This window comes from Mustela erminea, chromosome 6, assembly GCF_009829155.1.
Source record: "Mustela erminea isolate mMusErm1 chromosome 6, mMusErm1.Pri, whole genome shotgun sequence".
NCBI classification, from domain to species: domain Eukaryota; kingdom Metazoa; phylum Chordata; class Mammalia; order Carnivora; family Mustelidae; genus Mustela; species Mustela erminea.
Window position 1 is genome coordinate 86,555,074 of NC_045619.1, and position 23,080 is coordinate 86,578,153.

Here is a 23,080-nt window from a genome sequence, read left to right on the forward strand (position 1 = left end):
TGTCTACTTTCCCCATTAAAAAACATACTTTCCCTATAAACTCATAAATTCAAACTGACGTTCTAAAGTCTCTTTTGCCTCACTTACTTAGACTGAGCCTTATAATGCATTTGGAAACCCAATTATATTCCATGTAACCCTAAGGTGCAGATGTTTCAACATTTCCAGGTATGATTCTTGTGCATCTCATAAATGAAACAAACTATACTGGGGGAATGAAGTAGCTAATGCATGCAAATAAACTACATGGGAAGTTATGCTACTTTCACAGGAGATTTTTATTACCAACATTTGACTTGATACACTAAAGTCTCTAAGTATCTAAAAGTTCCCTGATACTTTTTCTTTTCATAGTTTATGTTTCAAAAGGCAGACATCCCACAATTATCCACAAAAGGCTGGCTAAAGCACAGATGTGTGGACTTTTTAACCAACATCTCACATTTCCTTCCAATAAGCAATCAACCATATTCATCATTAAGCCCCAGCTCCCAACTCCCAGACATCCCTAATATGTTCAGTGTGGCCCCTTCACACACTTCAGTCCAACCTACCCGCATACACGCAGACACACACATACACACCACCCTATTGGTCTCCAAGTCTCCCACATTGGCACAACAAACAGCCTCTCAACATTCATCTGTTTTGCTAACCAAGGGCCTTTCTTGCTTCTTCCACTGATCCTGCACAGACTTGACACTGCCTACAATCTCTTGTTCCATTTCTTCCACAATAGTCACTATTCAAAGCTACAATGAAACAAGTCAATGTTCCCTAACCGCAGACAGCTTATTTAACTAAATACCTCTCCTCATCCCCCCACCTCCCCGCCATTCTCTTTCCTGCTTTTGTTACTTAGAAGGTGCAGGGTCTGGGAAAAATCTCACTCACCTCATGCTATAGGCACCAGCACCCAGTTCCTGGCCGATCCCGGACAGACTAGCATCAAAGTCCTGCACCAGCCCAGATTCAATCACTTCATCGGCCAGAGGCAGCTTCAGAGCCCAGGCCATGCTGGCTCCTTCCTTGCCCCAGGAGACACCGTTTCTTGTACAAAGGCAAGTAGTGTGATTCTACCCAGTGGGGCTAAGACTGTCGAAAACTCCAAACCAAGATCTCCCACGCAGTTCCCTCTGGCCAACCCCAAGTCTGAACCGCACTGCCCGCACAACTAATCTGCCGTACCCTCGGCTCCTAGCTCCTGCCTCGACTTCCAAAATCCCTCCCACCCAGATCTCTTGAGGCCGCGCGCGGGGCCCTTGGTTTAACTATTCCAGATTCCCCCGAGGCAGCCCTGGACTCCCGTACTCTCAATCCTTGGGCTCTCCCCTTGAGCTCGTGGGGGTCACTCGCTGCCTTCCAAACAGACCAGCAGCAGCGACCCGCTGCCCAGCCGGCGCTTCCACGCCGCTTTCACACCTTTCCCCCCCTATCCCCTTCTGCGGGAAGCCCCCCTCCCTCTGGGGACCCGCTCTCTCTTTCCCCTCCAGGCCTCGCTTCCGGTCAGTCCCACGATCACTTCCGGTCACCCCTTCTCAACCCCGAGGCTCTTAGAACCAAATCCAGGTCTCCGCCGAGCCAACTCCCCGCCCTCTGCAGTGCCCCACGGCCTGAGAACATGGAAGGGGAAAGTCCAGCACCCACGGGAAACCCGGACTCGTCAGGGTCCTCCACCGCCCGCCGCCCCAGCGCCAACCAATCATGGCGCCCTCTTCCTTTGCGGGTCCGGAGAGCGTGACGTCACCCCGCGGCTCGCCAATGAGGAAGAGAGTTCGTGGGCTTCGCCAGCGATAGTAGGCTAGCTGCGCCACGGCCCCGCCCCCGAGGATGGGCTGGGCGGTCCGGGAGAGGACCCGGCGTGCGTCAGGTGTCTCGGGTTTAAATGGCCTTCTCTGTGGCCACCGAAGGACTCCCTTCCGCTGGGTACGGAGTCTTCATTCTAGGGCGTGGGTGGAGTCTTCACTCTGGTCTTACCCAACCTACTCTTGCCCGGGGAGGAGTCTGCACTGTTTCCCTCGCGCTCCCTGTAGGTGTTGTTTTGCTCCTGGAATAATCTTTTTCCTTAAACTCGCCTCTTGGAAGGTTAAGACTCCGCTTACCTTCATCGTCCGCGTTCTCCCTAATAAATTTGAGCAGAAAAGCATGAGATGGGTGGAAGTTGGAGTTTTTAAAAGGTCGTGGTCTGAAGATAAGGATTTAGGCTGGCGTCTTCATTTACTAGTTTGGTGATTCTCGCATAATCGCTTAATCTCGTTGAGTTCGATTCCTCATTTGAAAAGTAGGGATAATCATCCCTGCTCCACCTTCCTTCGTTGTTGATCAAGCATCAACTATACACCAGGAACTTTATGACATTATTAGTAATCCTCAAGACAACCTTGTGTTTAGAATTATAGTCCTAAAGCTAAGGATGATGACCTCATTTTACCAATAGGAAAAGGAGCCTAGGGGGCTGAAATTTGCCACAGCTAAATTGCCATGCCAACTTCAGAACTGATTCCAAAGTCTGATATTTTTTACTATAAAATGTTGCCTATATGTTAAAGTATTGGTTCATTGTTGTATTCCATTACTGAACTTTTTACATTTTGTCTCGAGTCGTATATATCTGCCTTTTTCACTAGACTGTGATTTCCTAAATAAGAGAAAAAAATATTTTTCAGGCTTGTGTTCTACATATCTCCTAGTATAGTTTCTACATTCAATAGGACTTTCTAAAAAATGCTGATTGAATTAAGAAAGGAAAGAGGTTGGGGTGCCTCCGTGTCTCAGTGGGTTAAACCTCTGCTTTTGGCTCAGGTCTTGGCTTAGGGTCCTGGGATGGAGCCCCACATGGGGCTCTCTGCTCCGCGGCTTCCTCCTCTCTGTCTACCTGCCTCTCTGCCTACTTGTGATTTCTCTCTGTTAAATAAATAAAATCTTTGTTGTTAAAAAGAAAAAAAGAAAGAAAGAAAGAAAGAAAGAAAGAAAGGAAAGAGGTTGACGTGATGTTAACAGCATGCCCCCAGTTTCAGCCAGAAGATTCTCTTTGAGGGCTCAAGGCTTACTTTAATAAGCCCTGGCATCCAAATCTTGGTTCATTCCTGGGACATTCAATATCTCTCCAAACCATTTCTTCTTCCCTTAAGCCAGGTTTTGTCTCAAAATATGTGCCTATAAGTTAACCAAACTGGTCCTGGGCTCAAAAACCAAAAGAGAGATGCCATAATCAAAATCCTTTGTAAACAAACATTATATCCAGAGTATTTTTACATACCTGTTAGGTGGAACCATGCCTCCTTGAATTAACAGCTTCATCACTACATGCATAATCTGGGCAAGTAACTCTAAATCTCTGGTGTAATAATGAGAGACTCGCATTTACTGAACCTTTCCTCAGTGCCAAAGCCTCGACTAGGAGCTTTACGTATAGAAGCTCATTTAATTCTCTCATCTCTCCTGTCAGAAAGGTACCATGATTAGATTAATTTCATAGATAAGGAAACTGAGGCTTAGAAAAATTAATTGGCTTATTCAGGATCACCCAGTTTTTGAGTGGTAAAGCCTGACCAGTCTCACAGTCTGGACATCTAACCATCATGACACTCTCTCTGTGGACGGTTTTAACCTAAAAAAGATCTGCTTCCTACCTATTCTTTTCGGAAGTGACTCCTGAAGCTTGTGGAGGTAAGAATATTGAATTATCAAACTGCACACATGAAGATATCTTGGATGAATCATTTTTTTAATATACAGAAAAATGGCTCAAAGTGAATGGATTTACAATAAAACAAGGAATATTTATATTAGATGTTTGGAAGAGATAATTATCATATTCAGGAATCTTATGGAGCCCTCTCCTTTGGAAAATATTTAGAAAAAGACGTGTTTGAGCTTAAGTTTAAATTCTGAACCAAACTAAAGGCCACAGGGGTGGCTCAGTTGTTAAGCTGTCCTCAGCTCAGGTCATGATCCCCGGGTCCTGGGATCTATCGAGCCCCGCATGGGGCTCTCTACTCAGCAGGAAGCCTGCTTCTCCCTCTCCCACTCCCCTGCTTGTGTTCTCTCTCTCGCTGTCTCTCTCTCTGTCAAATAAATAAAATATTTTTAAAAAAATTTAACAGCCACAGAAGTCCTCCTTACCATTTATTAATTCTAAAATAAACTGGGTAAGATGAGAAGTAATTCCTAAGCTTTGGTCCCTCCCAAGTGGAATGCAGATCAGTGTCCAGATTTACAATCTCCAGATGTAAATCTGGAGGGACTGACCACCTAATTTTAACTTTTCTCCACACTGTGGAGAAAAGATTTTGCAGACTATTTACTCCTGGAATGCTATGACTGGGGGAATGGACTTTTCTCTTCCTCTCTCTTTCTTACTATAACTAAGCGTGAAACTGGAGTGCGAGGGCTGGAAACAGGGATTTCAGGAACAGCCCTGGGAGCTCTCCTTCCAAGAAAACATCACCAGGTATTCCCCTGGAAATCCAGTACCACCTATCAATACAACAAATTTTGTATGGGTAAATTCATCCCACAGCGAAAATCATGGTTCTTATTAAATATAATAAATATGACATTAATTAGAGCACCTGTGGCACAGAGCTCCAAATTCAGTATTCTGGACCACTGGATAGAGCTTAGGCTTATCCGCAAAGGGCTCATTTCCGTAGATTATGTCCTGAAACAAGACACTGTTTAGGTGGAACTGAGGGTGTTCAGAACAAGTCTCCCCAAAATGTGCATTTTTGGCTTGTGGATTAATTTGAGCTAAAGTCAGTCAAGGTCTGAAAAGGTTGAAGAAGAGCTTCTATCTTCCCTTTAACTGCCTAAAATAATTTAGATAGAGGGCCTAGTACAGGAAGAGAACTGTCATCAGAGATAACTACAAACAAGATGAACTAAGTATGGTAGCTATGGGAAGCTCGATAGGGCCTGTCTGTTCAGGTTCCTTTCTGGCTCCATTGTCTCTGCATGCCATGGCAAACATTTGCTTACCAAACGTTTGCTCTTCCCATCTTCCTGTAAATTATCTTCCTCCACTTTGAAGTCTCAGACCCCAGCCCCCTTCCCCGTAGCTCAGGATGGCATATTACCCTCAATTGCCTGACCTGGGCCTCATATTCTTATGGGGCTATTGTACATATGTAATTAGATTTGGTTTTCTGCCGTTAGTGTGTTTCATGTCAATGTGATTAATAGAACCACCAAAAAAACCTAAAAGGGTAAAGGAAAAATTCTTCCTCCTCTACAGAACACAGCAGAGCTGACCCTGGGTGGTAAAAACATGTGAAAATCCTACCAATAAGATCAGGACAGAAAAGCAATTCCCAAGTCCTATCCTGTATGGGGTAAGATTAAGCACACAGGCTTTAGAGCAACTAACCTGTGTTCAAAACCTGGTTCTGCAGCTCACAAACAAAGCAACCCTAAGTAGGTTCCTCATCTTCTCTGTGCCTCAACTACTATAATAGTAGTTCTTACTTTACAGAATTATGGTGAGAATTAACTGACATAATGCATGTTAAGTACTTAGAAGAGTACCGGGCATATAGTCAGTGATCAGTAAGGGTTAGCTATTATGATGGACACAAAGGGGATGCTAGCACCTGTCCTGCCTACTTCTCAAGACGAACCAATTCTCTCAGAGGCTTGAGGGCTCAAGCTTCTGGGTCAGCACCCATCCATCCCCTAGGCTTCCCTTCTCACTCAAATACTGAAGTTAGACACTGTTGCTGGGTTCCCCAGTCAATTAGTGGGCATTTTCTTCTAGATACAGGAAGAAACCATTATCTAGGCAGGCTTTGTTGAGGGACTGACCACCTAATTTTAACTCTTCATGTCTTCAAACATCCCTCCCCATCCCCACCCCCAACAGCCCTATGAGCCCCAGTCTGGTTTCTTTAAAGGACTCTGTAGTTGAGACAAAAGGAAATCAAAGCCTTTCACAGTCATGCAGCTCCAAGCAACTTCTGGTAGCCTGCATCTCTTATCTGTAATCCAGAAATCAGCCCACATCTTCTCCAGTTCTCCAGTCCATAGAAGATCAATTCCCTCTTCACAGCAGTCCTCAGCACAGTGGACATCTGCAATACTGTGATTTATAAGATATATATATATATATATATATATATATATTTTTTTTTTTTTTCATTCTCCGGATGACCAAAATACAGTCTCATATATATTTGGTTTTCACCCACTGTTCTTGGCTCACACTTCCTAAAACCCTTGGAGGTTCCTGAACAATAGAGCTATGGGAGCATCTTTTGTGATATCTGGTCTCTGTCCTCAGTTCCTGAAAATGCTTCAGAGCCATGAAAGTGAACCAGGTGTCTTGTTATTCATAATAAGCTCCTTTCCACCACAGCCGCGTTTGTTGAGGAAGGTGGCTTTTGGAAAGCATGTAAGGATGGGGACTGTTGCCAGGAAAAAAAACTTTCAGTCCCACCCCCTGATTTCTGGGAAAGGGAGGGGGGCTAGAGTTTGAATCAATCCCCAGTGGTCAATGAATTAATCAACCATGGCTATGTAAGAAAGCCTCCATAAAAATCCCAAAGGAGGGTGTTCAGAGAGCTTCCAGGTTGGGAAATACAATAGTTCTATGTGCCACTGTGCCAGGGCCCCAAGCTCTATGAACATAGAAGCTCCTTTGTTCTGGATCTTGCCATATGTTTCTGTTCGTGGGGATGTTGATTGTATCCCTTAATAACCTTTGTAATAAAGTGGTAATCTAGTGAGTGAATGGGTTTCCCTGAGTTCTGTGAGCCATTCTAGTAAATTAATTCAACCCAAAGAGGAGGTCATGGGAACCTCTAATTTATGGCCAGTTGGTCAGAAGTACAGGTAACAACCTATACTCACAATTGGTATCCTGCTGGAAGGGGACCATTGGAGCCTCCAATTTGCAGCAGGGCAGTCAGAAGCACAGGTGACAACCTGGGCATGTGATGGTGTCAGAAGTGGAGGGTGGTCTTGTGGGACTGAGCTTTTTACCTGTGGAATGTGATGCTATCTTCAGGTAGATAGTGTCATAATTGAGTTGAATTCTTGGATACCTTATTGGTGTCTGAGAATTGCTTATTGGTGTCCCTACCCCAGCCTCAACACACACATCAGAATTGGGTCCAGGAACCCAAAAGAACATCTCAGACCTGGGAATAGAAACTGTAGTCCTCAACAAACCCACCCCTCTTTTTTTCAGGCTGTCCTGGGCCAAATGCCAGGAACCACATTCAACTGGTCTGAGCCAGAGATACGAGCTTCTACCAACTCTCCTAGTGGGAGCTGCCTTCGTGGGTGAGGGCCGGTTGCCGCCAAGATTCCATTCACTCCCACATATCACAGTCTAAACCCCACATAGCTAAGCAGAATCCTCTGTACCTTTCTTCCAGGAGCATGAAGTCAGGGACTCAGCTTTTATGATTTCCTTGAAGGAGAGGACAGGAAGTGCATTCAGTCATCTATCTGTTGTTCATCAAGCACCTGCTCTGTGCTCCTGGCCTGGGTACTGAGGAGTCCCAGCCTGGTGTGGCCAGCTAACATTAGGGTTGTGAGATCTACACAGAGGTAAGCGCTGGCTTCTATTTGACTCCTCTGCCCTATTATTTCAGAATGCTGTCAAGCTCCTTGGATCCCTAAACCTTGCATCAGAATATTAGACACCAGTGGTCCGTTGGGCAGAGATGAAGTGGTAGAGCACAATCTAGAATCCAGCACAGGGCCCGGCTCAGGGATGTTGGTTGAGTGGAATCAAAGGTGATGCCTTGCTCTCATCAGTTTTGATGATGGAGCCCAGACCTCACCAATTCAGCTAGGTGGAAGGGGGAGGAGAGAGCAGTGCATGGCCTGAACCCAACTCCTTGGAGGCAGACAAGTAAAGAGAGGGGCCCGTAGTACCGTCATGCTCTCCCTGCTCTGAGCCCAAATGCCAGGCCTGCCCCTCACCTTACAGGCCTAAGGAAGAGCACAAATGAAGATCCACTCACTACAGAGCTAAATTTGTATCAAGTCTAAGTTACGTGTGAATGGTCTAGCCTTGTATCATGATAAGCCTACCTTCATAATAACCTGGAAGGCCAACATTTAAGTTTAAACTTCTAGCTCTCCTTGAAGCTCTGTGTTAGAATGTTCCACAGTGTCGGTCCCCAGCCGACAGTCTGCCTTCACTTCCCCCCGGCAGCCCCACCTCCCACGGCAAGGGGCTTTGTGGGTATAAAACACTCCAGTTTGCATATCCAAAGTCTATCCACTCAGCTCTCTGACAGTGGGCCTAGGACTGTGCACACCCATAGCACAGTCTGTCAAGACCCAGAGAAGAGAGAATGGGAAGTGGGCTTTGCAGGGAATTTTAAGGTCTTGGAAGGAGAAAGGACATGTCCTCTTGACCTAGCCTTCTCTGGTGAGGATCCTGGCTGGAGGGTCATGGCAGGGTTTTCTGCAGTGAAAGGTCAGGGCACTGACCCTCACCCTCTTGCAATGGGGTTTTCCAGGCTACAAGCTCGGATAGCAGAGACAGCTCCCTGGTACCTCCCTGGCTTCTGTTAGCCATACTCCCCTCTCCCCCCGGTAAAGGATCAACAAGCAGGCCCATACAAAAGAAAAATACTGTTTATTCCACACAACTACATCAAGTGCTTCTTCCCCATTCTCCCCTCCCCACCCCTCACTCCAGCCCTCAGCAGGCTTTGCTCCTTGTCAGGGGACAGTCAGAACCTCAGTGTCAGAGCCTGGCCTATGAGACAGAAAGATAATCTAGGCATAGGAGGGTGAGCGGGTCTAAGGACACAAAAAATGTCAGGGTCTCTCTCATTCCAAATTCAAGTGTGTTCCTCAATCCACCTGGCCAAATTCTTTCCTGGGCCCCCACTAGATACAATGCCATGGAGAGTGCAGGGTCAAAGCCCCCAGCTGATTCACCGGGCCATATAAAAAGTTCCAGTCTTTCTTTCATTTAAAACAAAACCAAACAAACAATACCACACGCAGATATTTAAATAATTTCTGCCCTCTCTCCTGTGTAAGCTCTGGCTTCTGTCCAGAAAGGTGCTTTCAAAACAAACGTTATATAAATTCCCTTCATTGCGTGGTGCTACCAGAACAAAGCAGAAGACCCACCTCAGGTACAGATAACTGCTCCCCAAGGACTTGACAGTGGGAGAGCAGGAGCAGAGACAGGGAGCCTGTGAGCTCTGCCTTGGGCCATTTCAGGGATACTCCGTGCCCCCCCCCCTGCCTGGGGAATTCATCCTGCAAAAATTCTGTCCCTTGGAAAGATCGATCCATCCTTCCTGGAGAGGAGAAAATGGTTTCATTCTAGCCCAGGCTCGGGAAGACAGATTTAGAAAAGGGAGGAGCTGAGAAAGCATGGCCAGGCCTAATTTAGACCAGAACTTCATTATCTTTTTCCTTTCCCAGACCAGGACAGATGGGATCCTCCTGAATCTCCCCGGCCACCCCCACCCCCGGATTATATGCTACTCCCTGGGCTCCAGCTGTGACCCACTTGTCTCTCCCAAAAAAGAAAGCATATCTGAATGCAAGCGTTTGAGGGTGAAAACCTGGCTCTCTCTAATTCATTGAAGGGTAAGCCACTGAATCCTTTACTGACCCTGATATTTAATTCTTCTTACTGCAAACTTGTTAGGCATGCCTCTCACAGGTGAGGTCCTCATCTCATGCAGATGGGCTAGATAACCTTAAACTTGAGCCTGCCCCTTGGGAGACATATTGGAGGCTGGGGCAGGCACGGCGCCTGCCTGCTTTCTCATTCTTACCACACTCGGAAGGTTTGGTTGGTCTGAATGCAGTTTCAAAGCTGTTTCCTTCCAACATGGATTACAAATGAGAAGGTTCCGCTTTAGTGCAATTTCCCCCCAAAAGGAATCAGGGAGAGTGGGAAAGGAGATCCCATGTTCTGGCCCCAGGGTTGTGCGAACCTTCTGACCTCGAAGGCAAGGCAGACACTGAGCCTGACCTTCTGAGCAGCTCATCACACTTTTCGGAATTGTGCCCCTTGGGTCCTTTTGGGGAGACAGTGTGCCTACAGGCAAAGAGTGGGAGGTGAGGCTGCGGTTCCACGGTTCCACGGGACAAGCGGCTGTACCTGCCACACTTACACACAGGAGCAAAGGGGAAGACAGCGAGGAGAGAGAATGCCATCAAGAACAAGAGCTAAGGGCCAAGGATCCTTTGGGGGCAGCTGCAGCCCTGCCCCAAGGATGGAGAGTGTCTGGTTCCCAACCAGAATTCACCCTTGGAAAACCACATTAGCAAAGTGCTTCTTTAAGTGACACCACTTAAGGGAGGGGTCCCCTGGCGTGACTGGCTGGAGCCTGGAGCTCTCCAGCGGGCCCCTCTGCCCTCTCCATGCTGTGAGATACGTGGAGGAGCTGAGGGAGGCAGTGGACACACATGCACACAGTGGAGCCTCATGACCCAGGACAAGCACAGCTGCACGCGGCAGAATGACAGGTGCTGTCATGGCAGTGGCTGCAGCCAGGGGCCAAGGAAAAAGTACAAAGTGCTGGAACGCAGGGCTGGGGGCTGAGCCCTAAGGGATCTGAAAGACATTCAGCTTGCTGGTGTTCTTGAGTGTCTGGCGCCGATTGCAGAACCAGACCCGCACCACCTCCCGGTCATAGTTGAGCTCCTTAGCGATCTCAGTGATCTCCTGGCCCGTGGGCAGCGGGTTCTTCTCGAAATAGGCATTCAGAGCCTCTATGGCCTGGGGGGTGAAGGAGGTGCGGCGTTTGCGTTTCTTGGAGGGCTCACCTCCCACAAACTCCATCAGGTTCTGCTGTCCTTCCTGGTTCCGGAGTTCGGCTTCATTCAGCCACTTCTCCAGCACTGGCTTCAGCTTCTGGGCACTCTTGGGTGTGATGTCCAGCTTCTCAAACCTGTGGGTGACCCGAACCCACGGAAGGGATGGTAAGAACTCTCTACACCTGGGTGTGAGTACTCTCCACGAGGGGCTGCTCCCCTCAGGGCTGGTGACACAGGACTAAATGTTCCCCTCAGCGCCCCCACCGTGACCACCCTGGCCCAGCCAAGCCCGGCCTCCTCAGATTGTCCTGGGTCCCAGGTCACACCAGGGAGACCATTCCCATGGCCTCAGTTCAGTGCTGCAACTGCCCTTTGAATGACTCTTCCAGAACGTTCACACCCAAGGGAGTGAGGTCCTCTGAGGAGCTGTCTAGAGAGGCCTTCAGAGATGGCATCTGGATGTCATGAGTGCCACCTCTCCAGTCAGCCTCCCAGCAGCTTCCCGAGGTCAGACGACTCTTTCTGACCAAGCCCAGATGTGACTACATCACTGCCAACATGGTGCCCGCTCTAACGGTCACTCTCATCTAATCAAGGAGTCGGCAGGCACATTTTCGCCATCCCTGAGCCACGTGCTCATTCTTGTTTGAAACCCCCTGCCCTGCTTTGATGCTGAGACCAGTTCTGCACACAGAAAAGTCAGCTCCATCCCCTTACAGGCATGCCTTGGAGGAGGGGGAGATGGGAGCATAAGGGGGGTAGGGGGACGTGGTTGAGAGCTAAGTCAGTACCGAAGCCCCAGTTTTGTGACTAACTTCATAAGCTGTACCTCTTTCCCTGTAGGGTTCCTGAATGGATTAGGGTCCTGGGTTCCCCCAAACAAAAGACCACATAAATGCTCAGGATTGGAGGATAAACTGCGGAGGGCCCTCAGGCAGACTGGATCAGTCCTTGGCTACTCTAGGTGCTCATGTTGACCCCTAGAACAGCCTTCCTGGTCTGGAAGGAGGCAGAACCAAGGAAGAATATGGAAAGGAGCCATGCACCTGGGTCCCACTGAGTGCCTAGCGGCATCAGGTGCCTGAGCAGGACTTACTCACCGGCAGATAGCTGACTGGCTGTAGGCCGGGCCTTCTGTGGCAGTCAGAGCCTGACCCACCTGAGTCTGTGTGAGGCCCAGGGACAGCCGTCGGATCTTAAAATTCTTGGCAAACTCCCGGATCTCTTCCAAGTTGATTCCGTCCTCATCCAGACTTGGGGTATGTGGCTCTAGGCCAGAGGAAGGGATTGGGGTGAGTGTGTAAGACAGATGATATCACTGCTTATCTAGCTTATTGGCCTTGACTGCTAAAGTAGCGACAGATGAGAACATTTGACACAAGGGCCATGTACCCTTATTACCCTCATCACCCCTTCAGGTTCTTCTAGCCCTAATGGCCGACCCACCCCCATTCTCCCTACTGCTAGCCCCAAGCACACCTTAGCTATCCACATTCCTCAGATACTGGGTGACAGACCAAAGGAGAGACAGCCAATGGGTTGGGTTCTCAAAGAAGCAGCTTCCACTATCATCATGCCTAGAATCCAGCTCAGCAGGAATGAAACTAAGAAAGTCAATCCCTGGTGTTGGGCCTTTGCCTTCCCCCTTTGGATTCTAGAAAGTTTATTAAGGAGAGCAGCATTTAGAGGTGCTGGGGTAGGTGAGTAAATGCCTCCTCTCCTCTTCTCCACAACCCTCCCCAGGAGCCACTTACTGGATACCAACTGGCTGACAGTAGGGGTCTCAGAGCAGGTGATTGGAATGGGAGCAGAGGCAGATGGCTTGGCTGCTGGGGCTGGGCTGGTGATGACCACCGCAGGCTGGGGCACGGCTGGCGTGGGCTGGATGGGCTGTACCTATGAGAAGAGAGCCAGTGAGTTCCTACTGCTCACCTGCCTGTCTCGGGCGGGTTGCAGTCCCTGAAAGGACCAGAGGCAGGGCAAAATGGGCACGAAATCCTCACTCACCCACACACTCCTACCTATGTGCCATCACAAAGCATGACTAGAAACTACTTATTAGAACCCACCCCACAATCATGACCAAGTTGGAGGCTCACAGGCACCTGTGACACCGGCAGGTCAGAGGCTCAGAAAGATTCAGTACCCTTGGTCAAAACCCCCACAAGTTTCCCCCTTGAGATAACTGCTCTCAAATCTTTTCCCTCAGAGCAGAAACCGAAACGTGATTCTAGGGCCTCCCCCCAATGTCCATCAATAGGGAACCGGCAAGTGATTCCTGGGACTCCCCTACAGAGAGATTTTGCGCAGCTTCTAAAAAGAGTACAGGGATGTCTGGGTGGCTCAGTTGGTTAATTGTCTGCCTTTGGTTCAGGTCCTGATCCCAGGGTCTTGGGATCGAGTCCCACATCGGGCTCCTTGCTCAGCAGGGAACCTGCTTCTCCGTCTGCCTGCTCCTCCCACTGTTCATGCTCTCTCTCTCTCTCACAAATAAATAAATCTTAAAAAACAAAACAAAACAAAACATAAAAAGAGTACAGTAAATCTTTTAAATACTGGCATGCAAAGAGCTCTGGCTCACAGTGCTAAGTGGAAAAAAAAGTAAAGTGAAAACAGTTTTTAGAGAATAATTCCTATTAAAAATACGTATGAGCTTCCAGGGAAAAAAATCTGAGGCCTAAAAATCAAGTTGTCAACAGAAGTCATCTCTGGAGGTGGAACTTGAAAGGATTTTTACTTTTTCCGTTACACTTAATATTGGAATTTTTATAAAACTCATGTATCATATTTATCATCAAGAAAAACTAATTAGTATTTTTTGCATGATTTTTTTGAGTAAACTCTACTTCCAACATGGGGCTAGAACTCATGACCTCAAGATCAAGAGTCACATACTCTACTGACTGAGCCAGCCAGGCGCCCCAGTATGATTTTTTCTTAAAAAAAAAAAAAAAAAACTTCCTGAAAAGTGCAAATTTCTCTAGGATGAGGCCTATTCCTGGATTCCCTCTAGCTTTTAAGTCCATTCCCTCTTTATCCCCAGAATCTTATTAGCCTTTGGTCAGGGCTCCTCATTTCTTGTTAGAACTGTTTCGGCTGCCTCCTAACAGGTAACAAGGACTCAAGTCTCACCATGGTTCAGTTCCTAGCTCCACCTGGACAAGAGCTAATTTTTTTTTTTTTTTTAAAGTAGGCTCCATGTCCAGTGTGGATCCAACGTGGGGCTTCAACTCACAACCCCGAGATCAAGACCTGAGCTGAAACCAAGAGTCAGATCCTTAATTGACTGGGCCACCCAGGCACGCCCCCCTCCCCCTGCCACCTGGATAATTTCTGTTTAATACGCATCTAGCTGCTTCCCTACTAAAAACCCTTCCTACATAATAACAGTGATGAAATAAAAGCACCATTTTCCCGGTGCTTCCTGTGTACCAGAGTGTTAACTGCCTCATGTATAACGTGCCCGTTAACATTCATAACCTTCTGAATTGGCACTCTGAGAATCTCCATGCTACAGAGGAGGCTAAGGGGTTATTCACAAAGTTTGGAAGCAGCACACCGCATTTGAGAGTCATGGCCTCGACATTGCCTGAGAACTTGCCAGAAATGCAAACTCTTGGGCTCCACTCCAGCCCTGCTGAATAAGAACTTCAGGGGTGGGGGAACATGTGTGCATGTGCTGGGAATCTGCATTCCAACAAGCCCTCCGGGTGGTTCTGGCACCCACTCCCGTTTGAGAACCCCTGCTCTGTCTGGCACGTTATCATTCCTGCAATTATGTAAAGGTAGTCCCACTACTCATCCCTTTGGGTTAGGTCACCGTCCCTTCTCTAGGAAGCCTTGTTGAACTCCCCAGTCTGTCAGGCGCTCCCTTCTCCAGCTCCCCACAGCACCTTATCAAGTCCCTATCATAATCCTAGTCCCGCTGGCTTGCAGCCATCTCCAGCGCTGGGCTATCTAAGTAAGGCTAGGAAGTCCATCTTACTCATCTCTAGATCGTCAGCACCTGGAATACAGTAAGCACTCAAACACTGCTCCTGGAACGAACAAATAAAGGAATCATCAAAGCCACAGTGCAGAGTGAAGGGGTGAAGTGGGAGGAGGTGCAGAATCACTCTCTGGGCCTCTTCTGGTGGTCTGTTCATCCTGGAGCTAATCAAGGCCTAATCAAGGCTCCGTCTACTCTGACCACCTCCTTGGCCTTCTCAGCACGCCGCCACTGGCCTCTGAGGGCACAAAGATGCATCTTGGATGTGTGTGGGGAGAGCTAGGGGGTGCTCCTTCCCTGGACAGACTATGAGCAGACTCGCTTGTGCCTTCTACCCTGGGATTTCCCCTCACTTTGGAGAGGTGCCCTGTTTCCCAGGGACCTCAGAAGACTACCTTGTCCTGCCCCACAGTCTCAAGGGAGGCAGCCCACGCCAGACAACCTTGCCTGCCGCCCACCCCCCCCAACCCCTGCCCTCACCCCAACCCAGCCCTTGTACCTCACTCTTAGCGGGGGACTCAGGCGTGCTTGCCTTCCGGACAGCCACAGGTGGAGGCAGGGGGCTGCTGGCCAGGGTTGCAATCACCTGGCCCTGGGCATTCAACAACAGCTGGGGGGTCACAGCCTGGACCTGCAGGCTCGGGGCTGGAGCTGGGGCTGCCACACTAGCCGAGTTCACTACCCACGGCAAGGCTCCAATAACCTGGGAGAAGACAACGCAGGGACCCCGGGGGGGTGAGGCCAGTGCCCAGTCCCGCCCCCAACCCAAAACCCCGCACTGGCAAGCAAAGGGACTTAAACAAATCATTTCACCCTTCTGGACCTCAGTTTCCTCATCAGTAAAGAGGATTCATCCTCTAGGAGCTGTCGCCTTTATTCCACCTCCAGAGCTGTGGCGGGGCAGGAAGAGGTCCACCCATGAATCACAGTCCTGGTTGCAAATCCCTGCCCCGCCACATTTTCTCAGGTGGCTTCATTTCTCTGTACCTCAGCCTTCTCCCCTGTGAAAGGGGAATGAGAATCTGCACCTGGTAGGCCTGTACTCAAAGTGAGGTGACGTCATGTATGAGAAGGCACCTGACACAGAGAGGGGCCACAAAGTGGGGGATCCACAAAAGAAAGCCACCCAACTAGAGGGAGTCCCTAGAGGGCAGGGGAGTGGCTACACCCCTGCCTGAGCTCAGCATCAGTAGGTGGCTGCCACATGAGGGACAGGACACCCTGCTCAAGTTTCTCTAACCCTTAGCATGTGTCATCTTCCCCCCTGCCCCAACCCCGGCTTCTCCTCAGCCCCCAACCCTCAGCCCTGCCTTTGACCACTTGCCTGTCCCTGAGCGTTGGTGAGGATCTGACTGCTGATCCCCGGCATGCTGGGGATGGCGTTGGCAATGACTGGAGTGGTAGTGAGGGAGCCTAGGATCTGGGTCTGTCCCCCGAGGGAAGCAGCACTGATCTGTGGGTGGAGAAAGAGCCTTGCTCAGAGGCCAAGGAGCAAGAAAGAGCCCAAGGCAGAGAGGGGAAGGCTGAGGGCTGGCGGGTCGGGGCGATACAGGTGCTGGGCAGATGTGAATGTGGGCTGTAGGCCCAGGTCCACCAGCTAAAGAGCATCCAGGGCCCAGGGCTGTAGGGGGCTGGTGGGGAGGGGTGGGGCTGCCACCAGGGAAGGGTAACTCTGGCTAATCTCTCAGGCCGGGCCTGGGAGGACAGAAAGTCCAGACGGGAGGGACCGATGTGATTCTGGTCACATCTAACAGCTCCCCTGCCAAGCCAGGAGCCACACTGGATAGACACTGGTGGGGCCGACACCTCCAGCTCCACATTAGCCAGAGCTCACAAGCGTGCTACCCTAAACACCATCCCACCCTCCAAGGCCGATCCAGTGGTTCAGGTTCTGGAGAACTGGCCCAGCCCTCTTGGCGGAGGCTGTCCGCTCTTGTCTGGGACGGACGGGCTGGCAGATGTAAGGAGAAGGCCTCCAAGGGAGCCATCTCTGCCGATGTGTTGGAAAAGAGCCGTATTCAGGGGGCTGGTCCTCCACCTCCTTCCTCCCCTGTGGGAAGGGCCAGTTCCACCCTTGGCCCGAGATTCGGTCCATCCCTGGTCAGCCCTGGGTGAGGGCAGCGGCTTACAATTCCCGGGCTTAGCGCGAAGCCCGCAGGCTGGACGGTGATCTGTGGGGGGTTGTCCGCCAGCTTGGGTGTGGGAGCCATCGTGGTGGCAGCAGGGGGCTGCGGGAGAATGGCAGGTGTGGTCTGCAGCAGCGGTGGGGTCTGGAACAGCGTCTGGGGCGGGGCTGCTGGCCGGGGCTGGGTGGGCGACGAGGCCTGTGCTGGCGCTTGCGGCGGGACAGCTTGGACAGGTGTCGGGAGCGCGGCGTTCAGCACGGCAGCTGCTACGGAGCAAGGCAGAGACAGGGGTGCTCAAACGCCCAGCCGCAGCCCCAGAGCGGCTCCAATCCCAGGGGATCTGGCGCAAGGATGAGGGGGAGTTGGGACCGCGGGGCAGAGGGGACAGGCGGCTGCGATTCCCTTGATCCTTGCACAGAACAACATCTCTCATCCCCCCTCCCTTGGGCCTGGAGGTGTTGGAGGTTCAAAACCAGAAGATGAATCTTCTTGCGGTCCTTCTCCCGAGGCTGGTCATGGGGTGAATTCTGGCGTGGGGGGAGAGGGGCAGTCTCAGTTGGCTGAAGTAAGAGAGGCCTGCTGGGCCAGCACGGTGTCATGGCCTCGAGTCCCGAGGTGGTGCTGCAGCTCTGTGGCTGGGTGCCTGGGACACCGGATCCAGACTCCAGGGCTGGGGCCCCGGTGGGCCGCGGGTTCTGAGTCCAACATGGCCAGCGCGCGTGCAGGGAGAGTAGTATAGGGTGGTGGGGGGGCCTGGTGCAGTCCTGGGGAGAGTGGCCGTTACCTTGCAGACCGGCTAAAGGTGGCTTGAAAACTCCCCCCGTGGGAGAAGCAGCTGTCAGTCCTGGGAGGGCGGCCACGGTTGCTGTAGGAATTGTCCACACGGCCAGCCCCTGCTGACCAGCCACTTGACCTGCAATACTGATGGGGATAAGAAGAGGTTGAGTAACTGCCCCTGCTGGAACCATAACTCCTGTCAGAACTGTGGCTAAGTTTTCCTGAGTCAAGACCTGCAAAAGCAAACAAGATTTCAAAAAGAAAAGAAAAAATAAAAAATCAACATTGACAGCGCAAACGCCGGGTCTCTAGGACCCGGATGAGCACAAACAACGCATTCTGAGGGCATGGGGGGTGGGGGGGAAGGCCACATGAGGGTGGGGAAGAGACAAGCCCTAGCCAGAGGCCCAACCCTGAGGGGCTGCCTGGACCTGACCAGCCTGCCTTCAGAGAAGCTGCCCACCCCCCTTGGAGACAGGGCCTGGCCCTGCTCACAGCATAACCAAAGGGGCCCAGGCATGGCCTGTCGGCTCCTAGGCCTTTCCTGGGCCCTTAGCCACAGGACATGGGCTTTGTGGCCAGGAAGCAGGGGTGGGGGCTGGTGGAACCAAGTGGTCAAGGGCCTACTGAGGCCTCTGGGAAGCTCTGATGGAAGATACCCCTGCCAGGTGCCCAGCGGATCTGTGCCTGAAGCAGAAGGCCACACGGAGCTCAGCACGGCTCGGGGATCCAGGAGGTAGCTTTTCACAGTGCTGGGGCTGCCCCCTGGCTCTAAAAGAGGACTCTGAATGACCTATTAACTCTTCCAGGCATCCACTGGAGGGGCTGACAAGGGCACCCGCTCATTTAGTCATGAGATTAAACAGAGATACCTGGGGTACCAAAGAGTCAATGTTATCCCTACCTACAGTCCTTGCTGGGCTGAGGGATAAGACTTGGCAAACACACATCTGATCTTCCCAGAAGGCCTGATCTGGGGTAGGGGACAGGTCAGGGGTACCTCGAAGGGGAAGCCCTCCTCTAAGCCACAGCCCCTTCCCTGTTCTGCCCGTGAAATTCCCAGATCCCGTGGCCACCCCACGTTGGCTGTCCCATGCTTCGCTCCTGCCCAGGGCCCGCTGCTCAGCTCCCTGGGTGGCCCTTACCTGGGGGGCAGCTTGTACAGCGAGGGGCGCCAGCGTCTGGGATGCCTGAGGCTGGCTCGGGGCTTGGCTGAAGGTGGCAACGGCAGGGGCAGGGCTCGGAGGGATCCCCGGGAGAGACTTCACTTCACGTGGCATGGAGAGAAAGGACAAGGAGTGAGCCTGGTACATGCACAGGGGTCACCGGCGTAGAGTGTCTGGTTGCACCCTGAGGTGGCAACTCTCAGCCTCACACTGTACTTCTGCATAACCCCAGGTCAATCGCTGGCCTTCCCTGGCCCGGGAGGGACCACTTCCCCCAGTGCTGCCAGTCTCGAGAACAGGAGGCCGGCGCGCCCTGTACCCGACCTGCAAGGTAGGTCACCCTCTTCCCACCTCTAGTCGAAGTAAACGCAGGCCTGTGCACAGCTGGCTCTCAGTTTCTATTTCCCGGTTCCTTAGGACAAGGTGACCTATCACATAATCAGTAGAAGGGCCTGCAGTGAAGGCTGGCGGGGAGGGAGGGACCTAGAACAGATGGGAGCAACTCTCCTTGGCTCATCCGGTAATGGAATCACCGTTCACAACACCTGTGGACTACTTTTTGGAAGCAGCTGCTAGCCTGGGGGAAGGCTACCAGGATTCCCGTAAGGGCAAGTCCTTGAAGTGACAGGCCCCGAAAACTGGACTCCGGAACCCAGGGGCGCTCCAGGCTGGGCAATGTTTCTCTGCCGGGGCCTGAGGTCTGACATCCAGAAGAGAAGCTTCACTGAGCTTGAACTGGAGCTTTTCGCCCACATTAAAGCCCCCTCCTGCTCCCTTGACATAGGTATTGGGGACCCCCACCAGGAAACCTCTTCAAAGCCACAGAACAATGAGGAGGGGGCTTATTATTTAACACGTGGTGAGACTACGGATGGGGTGATGGAGCTTAGACCAGATTGGTGGCTTCTTAATACGGGATGGGCATAGACTTCTAGGCCCTAATCAAGGCCTCTCCGATCAGAATGCCCGGGAGTGGAGGCAGCGAACTCTCTCTTCTTTCTTTTAAGCTCACTTGTGACATAGCATGGAATAGATAAACTTCCAACCCAGCATTCCCAGACCCTCTGTTAATCAGGAAAGGCAGCAACCTAACTCAGGACTGTGATGTCCACAGTATACAATGACAAAAAATCCAATTGTTTAAGGAAATAAGGAGACACATAGGCAACAACGAAAGCCTTCTAAAATTCAAACAGAAAATTAAATGGCAGGTTTATCTCACCCACGGAAGGGAAATACAGTTCTACCCACTGGGAAAAAATCAGAGAGCACAGGGATATTTTGAATCTATGAAAATTTAAAAAAGATGTTGCTTGACAAAATTTTATAAAATTAAAAAAAGGAAAGTGGGAAAATGGGAATGTGATTAACATGATGGTGAAAAGCTTACTATCTAAAGAAAGGAGATATTCATTTTATTAGGATTTATTTCCCAGGTAGGACCCAGGGTCCAAGGGTTTGCATCCATTTAGGGCTGACTGCCTTTAGCTTAGGTCCTTTCCTGTGAGACTGCATTTCAGAAAGACTGAACTAATTCACAGTACTGTCAATAATGTCCCCATTTCTCCACCATGCCCCCAATTTAGGTCTTATCACTATTTACTTTTTTGGCTTAACAGGTATGTGGTACCTTCTCACCAATTACTTGAATTCTCATTGAGAGATTTTGTATTTTCCCACGAGATGACTTCCTCCTACACATACATCTGACTTCTTTTCAAAAGGAATCCCAGTGGACTATACCTCAAAGAAAAAAAATTCTCAGGGCGCCTGGGTGGCTCAGTGGGTTAAGCCTCTGCCTTCGGCTCAGGTCATGATCCCAGGGTCCTGGAATCGAGCCCTACATCAGGCTCTCTGCTCAGCGGGAAGCCTGTTTTCCCCCTCTCTCTGCCTGCCTCTCTGCCTACTTGTGATCTCTCTCTGTCAAATAAATAAATAAAATCTAAAAAAAAAAAAAAAAAATTCTCAAAGGACCAGAACAAAGGCACTCAATACTCAATGTAGCATTGGTTATGACAATGAAAACCCAAACAGTTTGTCAACAGCAAAGCCCAGAATCAGGTGTGTGAATCTATGCCAGTAAAGGAAATGGGGGTGCCTGGGTGGCTCAGTTGGTTAAGCGACTGCCTTCAGCTCAGGTCATGATCCCGGAGTCCCAGGATCGAGTCCCGCATCGGGCTTCCTGCTCAGTTGGGGAGTCTTTTCCCTCTGACTCTCTCCCCTCTTATACTCTCTCTCTCTCAAATAAATAAATAAAATCTTAAAAAAAAAAAGTTTACTTAAAAAAAAAAAGGAAATCGGCCTATGAATAATATGGTGGTAAGTGTCCTATTATAGTCTACCCTTGGTGGTCACGACCATAAAAATACATACCTGTGACAAGGACAGGATAGTAATTTAGAGTGATATAAATCACGCGATCTTTTTCATCCTGAAAAAGTTTCCCATTACTTAGTTTTGTTTGAAGAGGAAACTCTTCTTACTATTGCGTATCTAGAAAGACTAGCAAGGCCACAGTCTACGTTGGCAGCTTCTTAGGTGGTACTGTCAAAATGCCTTCCTTTCCTTCTAGATGATAACTAAAATTTCCCTTACAAAGAACAGGACTTTCATGAAAGGCCTAAATATACAAACCTCTGGAAGAAAACACGCGCTACCATAAACACTCATGCTAGGGTATAAATAGTTGATTTAGGATCCATTTCTGAGAGCAGGTTTGAACAAGGAACAGAATCAAGGCACCAGAAGAAAGGAGATATGGAAGACAGATTAAAGGGTAAAAACGGATGGGGAGCCTGGATGGTACCATCAGTTAAGTGTCCGACCCTTGATTTCAGCTCAGGTCACCATCTCAGGGTCCTGATATTGAGCCCCACATCAGGCTCTGGGTTGAGCATAACCCTGCTTAAGATTCTCTCTCTCCCTCTGCCCCTCCCCCACACTCCTCTTAAAAAAAAAGAAAAAAGAAAAAAGAGTAAAAAGGGAAATCAGGGGCGCCTGGGTGGCTCAGTGGGTTAAGCCTCTGCCTTCGGCTCAGGTCATGATCCCAGGGTCCTGGGATCGAGTCCCGCATCGGGCTCTCTGCTCAGCAGGGAGACTGCTTCCTCCTCTCTCTCTCTCTCTGCCTGCCTCTGCCTACTTGTGATCTCTCTCTCTGTCAAATAAATAAATAAAATCTTTTAAAAAAAAAAAAAAAAAGGGAAATCAGGACACTGTGGATAAACCTGGGATAAACCTCCCGAATTTTCTGAAAAAGGGCTCCACCCCCACCATGGGAAGGAATCAGAAGAGGGGGGCCAGGTGTAACATCCTTGTCTTGACTGCCTGCTCTCCAGGGCACTGCCCCCATGGGACCAGGAAATGCCCACCCTGGCCTCAACATGGAGTAGAGCATTTCCAGGCTAGGGGAGAATGGTCATGTCTCTTGCCATTCCTTTATTCAAAAAGAGAAAAAATCCTAGGTTACTAGGGTCCCAAATGAATGTGGGTAGAGCAAGGGATGTGAGGCCTTGCAGGTTTCTTATTCAGGAGTTGCTCGAAATCCCTAAAGCCTGTCCTCATTTGTTCTCTTCTTGGCTCCTCCTCTGGGTCCACTCCTATCAGCCCAGAGATCTAGGGAAGGGGAGATAAGCAGCAGCTCAGGGAGATGTATCTTGGAGTTCTGGGGTCAGGGATGACTAGGGAAGTCCCAGGTCCCAGGTTTCCAGCAAAAGATGTCTCTTCCATAAGGTATCAGTGAGGAAAATCCAGGAAAGGATGCCCCATGGCCAGAGAGCCACACCTGGCACCATCCCAGTCTCTAGAACAGCCCTCCCTAGTCGTGTCACAGCTACCCTGCAGGGTATTAGGGGAGACTGTGCAGGGGGGGATCATCTCTCTCCATTCCCGGTACAAGAGAATCACACTCTTGCCCTAAAGTTGTTTTTCAGAGGGCAGCTCAGGGGCGCCTGAGTGGCTCAGTCGGTTAAGTGTCTGCCTTTGGCTCCCAGGGTCCTGGAATCAAGTTTTGCACTGGGCTCCCTGCTCAGTGGGAGGCCTGCTTCTCCCTCTCCCACTCCCCCTGCTTGTGTTCCCTCTCTCGCTTTCTCTCTGTCATATAAATAAATAAAATCTTAAAAAAAAAAAAAAAGAGAAATTAAAGAAAAAAAGAAAAGAAGTAAGATCCCAGGTTTGACTCACAGCAGCCCAGCAGGAAGTAAGGAGCTAGGATTCTGTAACGTCCCACAGAACCCAACCCCTTAGTCCTGGGTAAGTAACATGCCCTCCTACCCGCAGCT

General features: G+C 50.1%; 2 protein-coding genes across 12 annotated transcripts in view; both read right to left on the minus strand.

The window, feature by feature from the left end:
* The window catches only part of TFCP2 (transcription factor CP2), a 57,842-nt gene extending 55,935 nt beyond the window's left edge, over positions 1-1,907 (minus strand). For 3 of the 6 annotated variants that reach the window (XM_032348194.1, XM_032348193.1, XM_032348189.1), the window contains exon 1: positions 895-1,906. In XM_032348194.1, the coding sequence (XP_032204085.1) occupies positions 895-1,016 (122 nt within the window). In that variant the 5' untranslated portion in view covers positions 1,017-1,906. Of the gene's footprint in view, positions 1-894 lie in introns of all 6 variants that reach the window. The other 3 variants (XM_032348191.1, XM_032348190.1, XM_032348192.1) reach the window with 2 other exon arrangements.
* A 6,649-nt stretch (positions 1,908-8,556) lies between these two features.
* The window catches only part of POU6F1 (POU class 6 homeobox 1), a 29,843-nt gene continuing 15,319 nt past the window's right edge, over positions 8,557-23,080 (minus strand). For 5 of the 6 annotated variants that reach the window (XM_032348210.1, XM_032348211.1, XM_032348213.1 and 2 more), the window contains 8 exons: positions 18,783-18,904; positions 17,645-17,870; positions 16,864-17,126; positions 16,059-16,187; positions 15,234-15,437; positions 12,501-12,642; positions 11,847-12,015; positions 8,557-10,880 (listed from right to left, as the gene is read on the minus strand). In XM_032348210.1, coding sequence (XP_032204101.1) covers positions 10,535-10,880; positions 11,847-12,015; positions 12,501-12,642; positions 15,234-15,437; positions 16,059-16,187; positions 16,864-17,126; positions 17,645-17,870; positions 18,783-18,904 — 1,601 coding nt within the window. In that variant the 3' untranslated portion in view covers positions 8,557-10,534. The remainder of the gene's footprint in view (positions 10,881-11,846; positions 12,016-12,500; positions 12,643-15,233; positions 15,438-16,058; positions 16,188-16,863; positions 17,127-17,644; positions 17,871-18,782; positions 18,905-23,080) is intronic. The other variant, XM_032348216.1, reaches the window with a different exon arrangement.